We start from the raw sequence: 12,795 nt of genomic DNA, 5'->3' as shown, positions 1-12,795 counted from the left end.
GTTGATACATGTATTTCTTTCTCCCTTCCTTCCTTCCTTCCTTCCTTCCTTCCTTCCTTCCTTCCTTCCTTTCTTTCTTTCTGTTTCTGTTTTCTTTTGTACTTTTCCAAACTGGACACAAATCGCAGTACTGAGAAATTGAAGTGCACACAAAACCTCACCCCTGTCCAAGAAGCTATTGACAATTGATACTTGCTGGGAAATGGAAAATCAAATGGAGTGCCATTTGATATTTCAAACATAGTGCAGGGCAAGACCATGCCCAGTAGTAGTTGGCCCACATAAATTGAACTCTATGTTTGTGTATGTGTATGTTGTTTTAGTAATTTTTATCAAATATAATTATCATTTGTTTTGATTTAACTCTATTCACCAGATAGAAGCTAATCAAGTTTAACTCAAACAGCCTATGGAGTTCACAGCAACAGATTTTATTTTATCACTTTCCCTTTCCCCTTAATGAGTACAGATTTGTTCCCTGGGATATTTTTGAGTTAAGAAACTTTCAGGTTGATTTTCCTCAAGTCATGTAGTCATCATTCCCTTTGAGCATGGACCAAAGTCTGTTTTGGTCAATGGCTTCAAAATTTAAGAGATATTTTGACTAAAAATAAAACTGGATGAAACAACCCAGGCATTGGTGGCACACTCTTTTAATTCCAACATTCAGGAGACAGAGGCAGGCTGATCTCTGTGAGTTCAAGGCCAGCCTGGCCTACAGAGTGAGTGTTACACAGAGAAACCCTGTCTCAATAAACAAAAACAAACAAAACAAAAACAAAACTGGATGAAACAGTTTCTGTTGTTACCTACCAAACACAGCTATCATATTTAATTTAAATATATTCCAAACAAGCATGTAAATCACATCCTTCATTCAGGCATCCTACCTTTCATTTGCTGAGTTGGTCTAAGAAGAGATAGGGGTCAAAGGGTAATGTCTATCTTGACCATCCTTGGACTGGTGGCAGCTGAAAATTGATAGCCAGTGGTATGTGGTATGTATGACAGCTACCTTCTTATGACAACCCACATAGCAGCCATTGTATTTTAAGCCTGACACTGAATTCTTTAGACTTGAATTAGAAAAGACATGTCTTTGATGGATTTCTTCCTGTTCTCCTTTACAGGCAACTAATCCTTACTGCATTGGATCAAACAGACGGGCACGATCAATTCAGGGAAAGCAAGCAATGCCAGCTCTGCTCAATCTTCCCTCAACAAGCAGCTGAGGATGAAGGGGAGAGAAAGGTAAGGAAGAAAATTCATCCACACACCTCCCCCTAGAATGCTCAGCCAAGGAAAGGGTGAGAAGACAAATGGAAATGCAAGTCTAGGCAGGTAGATACACTTGCTGTCAGAGGGGGAATTTGAAAACTCTGATACAATGTCAAACAGGTCAAGCATTTCAGTGCTTAGGTATACTGAAAGAATTGTGGGCAGATGGAAGTGGCCATGATGCCCAAACCAAAGCAAAGGGTGGCAGTATCTCCAGCGAGGGTGGGGGCTGGATTTACTTAAGTCTCTGTCATCTGAGATCTATATTGCTCTGTGATGAGCAAGTTAGTTACTGTGTTCAGGTAATTAAGTCATAGAGAAATGAAGGTCTTCCAAAGTTGTATTAATGTACACTACTAGATCTTTTTAGGCTTGACTGGCCATTTTGTAAGAAGCTACAGCGAAAGAGCAATTTAATAGTGACATGCAGAAAGCTAATGAAATTTAGCTGGAAATAAGAGGCTTCCCCCATATTAGTAGTTCTGCCTTTGCTATCGGAGGAAAAATGCATGGCTATCTAGTCCCTCATTTACCAGCATACAGTGATTTCCCCATCAGTCCCATTGCTCAAAGTGAAGGCTATGACTTAGCCTCTTTGGAACGTCTGGTGCCTTCTGGCCCTCTCTTTTTTGTGCATCATTATTTTTTCCCTTTTCGTCTCTGAATTTGTTCTGGTCAGAACTAAAGTACTTTTTCTACAGGAAAGTGCATCAAAGAGCTAATTTGGATAATAGTTCTCAATTCCTTGACTCCTTATGCTGCCTAATATTCAGATATCGAGCCATTCACCACCATGTGAGTTAGTTTCTCCTGTCCAATGATAAGTCATATCCTATCCCAGTATGAGATGGTTTAAGAGACACATTCAGATGTTGGCAATGAGAAACTTCTCCATTTTTATATTGAGCAATAGTTCAGTAATGATACACACATGTGTGTAATTTGGAAAGAAATGAGAGTCTCTGTATGTATACATCTGTGGCACCAAGATTCAGTTACATTATCAAAAGCAATACATAATAATTATATTTATAAATATGTTACGTTTTATATCTACACATATGTGTATATGTGGCAATCTCTCCACATTTTCAGTATCTGTGAAGCTCCAAGTCGGGCTATCCTCTCAGTACAGGTGTACCAACCTTCACTTGGTAGTTTACCCTTATTTTCTGTCTGCCAAGGACCCACTGATCTGCTTTACCAGGACACATGTATGAGATATACCTGAGACATCCCTGATTCCCCTTTAAGCATCTTACCGCTGGAGGCAGTGGTCCAGAACATCTGCATTCAGCAGAGTTGTAGCTCGAGCCAAAAGCTTATGATTACAGTTTGCAGATTTGAGTTCCAAGATGAGGAGACCCAAGCAGAACATGGCTCCCATTTCTTCCAGTTCACTGGTACCAAACTGTAGACCCTGTCAGTTAAACAAAGTAATCAACAGTGACTATTCAGTAGGAGTTGAAGAGTGACATTTTCAGATTAGGAAGAGGAACTCTAGACACATGTCTATCACAGAAATTGAGGATATATAGTGTCTACCAGTCACTATTCAAAGTTGGCTTTTCTCAATCTGTGTTGCATGAACATTCTTCATTTCCTGACATGATAGCTCCAGGGGATGAAAGAGGGCATGGTGGCACAGGATCATTTTACCTCCCCACCCCATTGCACTAAAATCCACAGTTCCCATCTGTATTTTGAGGAGGAGTTTACCATGAAAACAAAGATTTATTACTAAAATTTTGTTAAGAGATACATTATATTATGGTAAAATAGGGGGAAAAGCCCTTCACATATTAATACTGAAACTGCACAATATACAATACTTTCCTGAAATTATCTTTTTACTTCTGCCAAGGTAATGCACAAAATTAAAGTCAAGCTTAGCACTTTAAGGTTAGTACAGGAAGTAAAGATAAGCACAGTGATCAGGTGTGATGACACATGCTTGCTATCCTTTCCTTGGGAGTCTGAGGCAGGATGATTAAGAGTTCTAGACTAGACTGCACTATAGAGTGAAACCCCTCACAAATCCTCTCTGAGAGAGAAGAGGAGAGGATGGTAGAGAATTGGGAAGTATATAGCAATTAAAAAAAAAAAAAAAAACTTTTGAGCATCTACCTGTGTTGGTATTTTCTTACCAAGTCCTACCAGATAATTATTTTCTCTAATCCACACAGAAGGAGATTCAAACACAAAAATCCAAGGAATGTATCCAAGGGTTTTTTTTAGCCATTACATAACAAAGACCAGCAAAGGAATTCTGCCTCCACCACATGTGAAATTCTATATATAAACACAGACAGTAAGGTAGAAAGTGTTGTTTTACAAAATTCAGATCAGAATTGGATTTAAATCATAGTTTCACTATTTTCTGATGGTGTCATGTGGGGTTCTAGAATTTTATTAGTCTTAAGTTTCCTTATCTGTAAAATGGGATCATGATCCTCCCCTGTAGACTCCTACAGAATTATAAATCCTCTATAATGTTCTAGAGTGCCTGAAATATAGTTTAGCTCAGATTAAATTTCCTGAAAATGAGATTTTATGGGATGGAGCTCAGAATAGCTCTGGGATCTACATATCTCATCTAAACAAAAATACTCAATTCATTATTTTAATAAGGTGTACATGATCATATCATGCATTTTACTAGGATACACTAATTGTACAAAATACCTGGTCTCATTCAATGTAACATAATATAATACAGTGCAACATATAATTATTAAATAGTAAACAGTTTAATATATATTTCAAACAACTAAAGGAAACAATTTTGAATCTCACCAGGACAAGAAACATGATGCATGTTTGATGTGATAGATATGATAATTGTTTTGTTAATCGTTACATGTACACACTGCTTAATCATTAGGCATTATATGTACACAGCACAGTTCTCCAAAATAGGTACAATTATTATGTCAATTAAAATGAAAGTGTAGGATTTTATATCCAAATCTCAGTGGTGCAATGTTCTATAGGACAGAAATAGGGCAAGGACTTGTGCTTATAAACATTCCAAGGAGGGGTACGGAAGCAAAATAAAAACAAAATTGGAAATTGGGGAGCCTCAAGCCTCATAGGAACTTTCCAAGGTAAAAGTATCCCTGTGGGTAGAGTCTCAAGTTGATTTGAGATGCTTGAAAATTGGATTTTCTGCTTGTTTTGACAACTGTTTCCTAAAGAAAGGAGACATTACATCAGAGTCAAAGGAAACAAGTTCCTCTGTAAACAGCCACAATACAAGGCAAAGACAGATGTTGAACAAATTGCTTTTATTTCCTCCTGAAGTCAAAAAAAAAAAAAAAAAAGACTAAAAAGTGACAGAAAACCCCAGAGTCCCTTTCCATGTACTGAAGATCTATGGTCTGCCTCTTTACCCAGTCTTATATAGACTGTCATCTTCCTTGGAGAATGACTTGACTGGCCAAAGGAAAGGATATGAAGGTCACATCCATCCAGTGACCTGCCCTGTGTCCAGTATGAAGGTCTACTAGAAGAAGAAGGAAAATGCCAGCCATCTGGACCTGGGAGAACCCTGTACATATTCCAGCCTCAAGCTACATATATAACCCAATGAGTACTGTAGAAACACATCTACTAGTATGTATAGTACTGATAGGCTAGGGACTACTACTTCGCACCAGTACACTTTTATATGGTTGTAGCTGAAGTGATAGCATTTACAACGTGAAAGTAGCTTATATCCCCAGTTCAGCCCCCACTTATTCCAGGCAGAGCTTGGCATCATAAAAACACTCATTCAGAAAAATCCTAAAGCAACTCAAATCACTTTATTGGCTGAGGAGACTTGGGTGAGTTTGTACTTTCATTTTGCCCTCTTCTATTGATTTTATTCTTTCCTATTTTATTTTTATTTTCACTCTCCCACAGTGTTAATAATAATTGCTTATGTAAATGATCTCTTTCTCACATTCAAGTCCTGGTGTGGAAATAAACCTTGAAAGGAAACATTGTGTAGCCTCTGTCTCTGACTTGAACACACATCCATTCATGGTACACTGTCACTGCCTAATAAATGGACAAACAAGGCCCCTTCCTGAGCAAAGATTGAGAGACCTTTGTGGGTTGTCTCTTAGATACACGCTGCACTTGAAACATGGGCCTTGACTTTTCTGGGTGGGGTATTCATGAGTGGCTTCAAATTATGATCGTCTATTTTCACAACTCTTGAAAATATTCATATATTTCTCAAGAAGAACACTTCTCTCTGGGTGTGATATGTGAGACATTATGTTTAACCTCTACATTAGTTTGATGGTGGTCTCACAGTAGTGAGTACATAAACAAAGCTGTGGTTACATTATTTTAAAAGTGAGAGCCAATAAAATAGAAAACCAACTTTTCTCCCTAACAATTCATTAACCACTCCAAAGATAATAACAAAGTCTGGCTATATTACCTTAAGTAAATAAGATTTTGCTTTTCATACTAAAAAAATTCAGGGTGCAGTAGAAGACTTGTGGCATTGTTTCAACACCTTAAAATCATGGTATATCATCTGTCTTTCTTCTGGTTGAAAAATGGCTACTGAGAGCTGGACATTGGTGGTGATATATGCCTTTAATCCCAGCACCTGGGAAGTAAAGGCAGACAGATCTCTGTGAGTTTCAGGCCATCCTGATCTACAGAGCTAGTTCCAGGACAGGCTCCAAAGCAATACAGAGAAACCATGTCTTGAAAAACAAACAAACAAGGAAGGGAGGAAGGAAGGGAGGGAGCGAGGGAGGGAGGAAGGGAGGCAAGGAAGGAGAGAGGGAGGGAAGCAGGGAGGAAGAAAGGAAGGAAGGAAGAAAAATAAATAAATGGCTACTGGATGTCCATCCACTACTTCATTCAAAGCATAAGGAAAGTAAATCATGGGGAGAAACCACCCAATGTTTAGGCTTACATTTTCACCACCAGGACTGTGTCATAGAACCACTTGCAGCTTTATTTTTATTTTATTTTTTAAATTTCATTTTCTTATTTTATATCGATCCCAGTTCCCTATCCCTCCCTTCCTCCCTCGCTTTGTTCCTCCCTCCCTCCCTCCCTCCCTTCCTCTCTCTTTTTAACAGTCTACAGTCAAACTTTTAGGTTGCTCAACCTCTGTAAAAGAGGAGAACAAGAGTCAGGAGGGTAAAGGTGGGTGAGACAACTGTGAGTGCTACCTTGACATTTTGGTAATAATGCTGCTAAAATCTATACATGCCTACTCATACCAGCATTAAATGCACATCACTGCATCAATGATCAAATGACTTGTATGATAGTCCCTGTCCCCCAATGATATTTGTTAAATAGTAAGACCAAAATGAAGTATAAAAAACATAGGTTTAAATAGCAGAAAGGCTAGAATAAAACAGAGAAAAATTATTACTAAAATAAACAAATGGGAAAATGTTCAGTTTCGTTCTTTTAAATAGAACTGTCATTTACACCCAGCAAATTAGTGCATATATATTTAAGTTTATAATATTTCTGACCTCCTTTTGTGCCAAAGGCTAGTAGATATCAAAATGTCTGTTGGAATGCAAATTGGTTCATACCTGTAGGGAAATTACTCAATAACATTTGACATGATAATGTCACTTCAGGGAACTATTCCTAATGAACTGATTGAAAATAAAAGTGAAGCTATATGCATAAAAATGTAAATTATGACAGTGTTATATGTAATAATCAAAATTCGAGGGAAATAAAACTTAAATGTCTAATAAAGAAGGAATGAATAAGGAAAGTGTAATGGAATAAATCTGATTGGATATAATGGAGCCATTAAAATGATAATTATAACAACCATTAAGTAATATGGAAAATGCTCATGGTTTAATGATAAAGTAAAGCCAAACACAAATTATGCAATTTATAAAGAGTTAACAGAGAAGAGAAGTGGTTACTTGGCTTTCTGGGTTGCAAACACTGTCAGTCTTTATTGTTACCATTTTCCAGCAAAACACAGATATTTAGAACAGAGGTGGGGTTAACAGTTATAACTTGAATATGTTTGCATATAAAGATGTCAAGAGAATTCTGCTTAATAAAAAGATTATAAAAAAATGCTGCCTTTCATCAATAGATGAAAGGTTAAGTTTCTTCAGACTTTTGGAAGATCTGTTAATCCTAGGCATTCTTAAGAAAACTTAGATTTTAATGTCTTTCATTCGGAATTTATTGACACTATTCTTTTAACAATTCTAGAAAAATTATGCCCTAGCCTTTTGAGCATTACCTCTTCATTGTTCTTTGACACATTTTTTTAAGTGACTAGTACATTTGTTTTTTTTTTTTGTTTTGTTTTGTTTTGTTTGCCCTACCCTTTATATGACAAGTTTAATAACAGATTTTCTGTTTTTCCTTTTCTTTATGATGAATTCTGAATGTATTTTGATTAAAAAGTTCTATTTCTATGATTCTTTTTTCAACCATATTGATTTTTGTTGTTGTTGTTGATGCTCTGACTGTATTGAATCTTCTTGTCAATGCATCCACATTTTAAAAAAAGTTTCTAAAACTCTTTTAAGTTGCAATCTGAGCAACAGTGGCAAGGCTACCTTAAATGCCCTTCCCTGATAATGAGATTGATAATTAACTTATATGCCAACATAGAGCCCTCTTCTAGTAGCTGATGGAAACAAAAGCAGACACCCACAGCTAACAACTGAGTAGAACTCCCGGAATCCAGTTGCAGAGAGGGAGGAGAGATTAGCAAAGGGGTCAAGACCATGATTCAGGGTCAGAAACAGCTGACCTGAACAAGGGGGAGCTAATGGACCCCCCCCCCAGACTGACAACTGGGAAAAAAGCATTTGACCGACTCAGACAACCTGAACATGGGTCTCAGTTAGAAGCCCTGAGCAGTCTAAGGGATCTCTGACAGTGGAACCAGGATGTATTTCTGGTGCATGAAAGGACTTTGGGAGCACATTCCCCATGGAGGGATACTCCCTTAGCCTAGAGACAGGAATGAGGGCCAAGTTCCTACTCCAAATGACTTGACAGATTTTGATGATCCTTCCTAGAAGGCATCACCCTCCCCGTGGAGTTGGGTGGGGGGATGGGATGGGAGGTGGTTAGGGGGGAATGGGAGAGAGGGAGGGGGAGGGAACTGGGATCAATATGAAAAATAAGAAAAAATATTTAAAAAAGACTATATTACTTTTACTTATATACAGTCAACTGGGGAATGTTTACTAGTTCCATTTTTCTCCTATAGAGTAATAAATTAAAAATGTTGCCCTTTTGTTTTATTATCTTTGAAATTCTAAGTTCTTTTTTCCCATCCAAATGAATGAACATCTTGCTATATAATTTTCTGTCTCTGTCTCTCTCTCTCAGTCATGTTTTTTGTTTTAATTTTAAAATAATCCTTTCTCATTTTAATTATCAATCCTATTTCCCATTCCCTCCCCATCTTCCTACTACTCCACTCCAGGCCCTCTGCATGTAGGTGATAGTTGTGTGGCTTGGGCAGTCAGTGAGGCTACTGGCAGGGGGACCAGGATTTATCCCTAATTCTTGTACTGCCTTTTTGAAGCCCATTGTCCTAGGAGGAATACCTTGCTCAGTCTAGATACAGGGGTGAAGGCCTTGGTGCAGCCTCAAACTGATGTGCCAGAAATACTAAGTTCTTATCTTTTGAACTTTGAAGAACTCTTTTGTAGGTTTGCTTCAATGTGTTATTTTCCAGTTAAAAACTATTTTTTCTGCCTTACATACTTAAGAACATGAGACATAGAATGTTACTATAGATCACATTTTGTTTTTTTTTGGTTATTGTTGTTGTTGCTGCTGTTGTTTGAGACACGGTTTCTCTGTATACCTTTGGTACCTGCCCTGGAACTTGCTTTGTAGAGCAGGCTGGCCTTGGACTCAGAGAGATCCACCTACTCCTGCCTCCTGAGTGCTGGGACTAAAGGTGTGCACCACCACCACCTGTCTTATAGGTCACATTTTAAAGTAATATCCTTTCTGCACTCTACTGTGAATTGTGAATTCAAACCTAGCTGAAGAAGGGTTCTACCTAGTAAGGACAAATGAAGGCTTGGCTTCTCTATCCCCAAGCCCATTGAATATCCCCATTTTATTGCTTCATAGATTATAGTTTTATTTTTTCCATTTATTATTATTTTTTTCTTATTTTACATATCAATCCCAGATCCCTCTCCCTCCCATCCTCCCATGCCTCTCAACCCCTACTCCCATCCTATTCCTCACCCACTTCTCAGGGTGGGTGAGTCCTTCCAGGAGGGATCATCAAAACCTGTCAAGCCACTTGCAGTGGGGTCTAGGCCCTCCCTCCTGTCTCTAGGTTAAGGGAGTATCCCTCCATGGGGAATGTGCATGGGGAATGTCTTTTCATGTACCAGGAATACATCCTGGTTCTACTGTCAGAGGTCCCGTAGGCTTCCCAGGCCTTCTATCTAATTATAGATGTTATAGTTTTACTTTTTATTGATTAGTGTTGTTAGCTCATGGTCCTGGCTTAGTGTGGTATTCTCTAGTTTCAAGTCAGTCCTAAAAACATGACTGGTGTTCACCTTTTGCCACAAAGCTCAAGACAGGAATTGGCACTGGCCTCTGAAATCCTCTAAAAAAGTCTTATTTTATAAGAACTGGGCATCATTAAACACCCTTCTGAATATACATACCTAGGCAAGATAGTATTTTAGTAAGTAATATTATAACTAAATAAAAATACACTCAATATGCAAAACACATATTTTCTATTGAAATAAATTTTCTATCAAAGTAAGTAGCTGGAAAATTTCCTGTTTATGTTCTCAGAAAAAAAACCAGTACATTGCACTGAGAATAAATAAAAAGAGTAAAAGGGTATAATTAGACATTAGGAAAGAATACAGTATAGAGACAAAAGATGAAATTCTAAGTTAAAAGCAGATTTGTTGTGAAAAGTTTTAACAGAGTGGTATCAGATATAAAAATCCATTATAGAGAAAAACTTAATGATTATATATATATATAAAATCCCTGAGAAAATCTGATTCTCACTTCATTAGCAGCCATTTACTGTCTGTAGTCAACAACTAGAGTTTGTGAGCCCTCTCTTCCATAATGTTTCATAAGCCTTGACTTAAGGTTTGTGTTATACATGCCTCATGAGAGATTGGGTACTTAAACATAGTTGCTTATTTTCTGCACTTTGACTAGTTGTTCTTTAAAATAACCTCTATATACTACATAAAGATGATTCCTTGGTGATGATGAGAGCTGTCCTACATTGTAGGTGTACGGATAAATGTGCAGAAGGCATTGGATATTACATAAATTAACAAGAAAGCCAGCAGTAGGTTCTCCTCTATTGTACACATTCTGTCCAACCTCAGCTTCTTGGCTATGTTTATTTCTGATTCAGACAGGTTTTTGACTCTATTAGAAGTAAGTAAGAGGAAAGGAAGAGAGACAATGGAGAATATTTTCCTCTTTTCCAAACATTAACTAAGCCTAAAATCAAGCATTCTTCCTAAATTTATGAGATAAAATAAGAATATGCCATGTCATGAAAATTATTGGGATGGGTAAGAGTAATCAAACTGAATAATTCAAGACTGCTTACACTAACTAAACACCAAAGCCTAAAGCAAGATGTACAGATGTTCATAGAGGTCAAAAATGACCATTTCTTTCAAAAAGTTCATACAGGATGCCGAGTGAGAGAGAAATTACCCAATATCTTTCCATTTCACAAGAAACCAATGACACAGATCCACCCATGTGTAACTTGGTGAAACAGGGAATGCTTGGAGTTACTGAAATGAACATTGATGATGCTCAGATACCTGCAGCACCGAGAAGCCCATCTGAGCACTGGTGACAGCCAATAAAGCTGCATCACTTAAGCTCTCCAACTAACTTGTAAGCAATTCTTCTGTGGCATCTTGTCACTTCTCCTCAGCAATCACCAATGTTTAACTAACCACTCTTACAGGCCTTGTGGACCTTCTAACTCTGAGCTTCTTGAATGCTATGAGCCTCCCTCTTTCCTTCAGAAGGGATGGTTTCAGCTTAGAGGAAATTGCTATATGACTAATGCTGAAAATAACTAAGTACCATAATGCATAAATAAAGTAGCAACTAATAAGAGATGATATATTGTAGATATGTGTTAAATAGATGAGAGATGAGATGTAGATGTGAGATACATAAATAGATACATGATAGAACATAGAAGCGGGCATATATAAACATTTAGGTCACAAATTAAAATAATCCTATGTTTAGAGTTATAATACACAAAAATTATGTAATGTGACCAGAGAGTATCCTTTCAATAGGATAGTAGTATCATTGGGAATGCCGCTAAATTATATTTTGACACAAGAGGAAATTAACAAAGAAGAAAGTAGAAACTCAGAACAGGTAAATGCATTCTAGATGAAAGTTGCAGCAGGAAAGCACTGTGCCCACATGTGAAGTAAGACATGGGACCCAGAGAGCTTCTCTCCCAGTACTACAATGTCTATATGTGTGGTTTGAAGGAAGCCATTTGACATTCTATTGCCTTAGTTTGCTCTTATATAGAATGTAAATAAGGTGATTTATACCATATTAAGCTTCTGAGGTAATTCTTCTTCTCTGTCTCTGTGTTTCTCTCTGTGGGGTATAGGTTATATGGGGTGTATGCATAACTTAACCCATGCACATTAGAAAAGTCTTCATTGAGGTCTTTGATCCATTTGGACTTGAGTTTTGTGCATGGCGACAGACATGGGTCTATCTGTAGTCTTCTACACACCATCATCCAATTGTGTCAGCACCATTTGTTGAAGATGCTTTCCTCCCCCCATTGTATTCTTTTAGATGTTTTGTCAAAAAACAGGTTTTCATAGGTGTCTTTTTCCATATAAAGTTGATTATTATCCGTTCAAGGTCAGTGAAGAATTGTGGTGGGATTTTAATGGGGATTGCATTTTGTCAATGTAGATTGCTTTTGTCAAGACTGCTATTTTTACTATATTTATCCTACCTATCCAAGAACATGGGAGATCTTTCCATTTTCCAGCCACACTGAACCTCTTAGAAGATAAAGTAGGAGGTACCCTTAAACAAATTGTTATGGGAGACTGCTTCCTGAACATAATTCCAGGAGCACAGACACTGAGATCAACAATTAATAAGTGGGACCTCCTCAAACTAAGAAGCTTCAGTAAGGCAAAGGTCACAGTGGACAAGACCAAACGGCAGCCCACAGACTGGGAAAATATTTTCACCAATCCTACATCTGATAAAGGGCTGATCTCCAAAATATACAAAGAACTCAAGAATAGAAGGAAAGCATTGCCAAGAACTAGAAGCAATTTTTTCCCTTCTGAAAAAACGTTCTTTAGAATGGCATGCTCTAAGTGAGTTACAGCATATTAACCATAGTTCTAATGAAAAAGCAATTGTCCAAGTTTTCCCTGGAGAATAGCCTCAGTAACAACAATAAATAAAGGAAAAAAAAAAAAACAAGAGGAAAAGTCTTCGTTGTTATCAATGACA

At 37.5% G+C, this 12,795-nt stretch overlaps 1 protein-coding gene across 1 annotated transcript in view; it reads right to left on the bottom strand.

The window, feature by feature from the left end:
- Positions 1 to 2,536: 2,536 nt before the first annotated feature.
- LOC127238116 (cytosolic carboxypeptidase 4-like) overlaps positions 2,537 to 12,795 on the bottom strand; it is a 109,476-nt gene continuing 99,217 nt past the window's right edge. Inside the window, exon 2 of the mRNA XM_051206581.1 lies at positions 2,537 to 2,698. Coding sequence (XP_051062538.1) covers positions 2,537 to 2,698 — 162 coding nt within the window. The remainder of the gene's footprint in view (positions 2,699 to 12,795) is intronic.

This window comes from Phodopus roborovskii, unplaced genomic scaffold (genome assembly GCF_943737965.1).
Source record: "Phodopus roborovskii unplaced genomic scaffold, PHOROB, whole genome shotgun sequence".
NCBI classification, from domain to species: Eukaryota; Metazoa; Chordata; class Mammalia; order Rodentia; family Cricetidae; genus Phodopus; species Phodopus roborovskii.
This window is presented reverse-complemented; position numbering and strand designations above follow the sequence as displayed.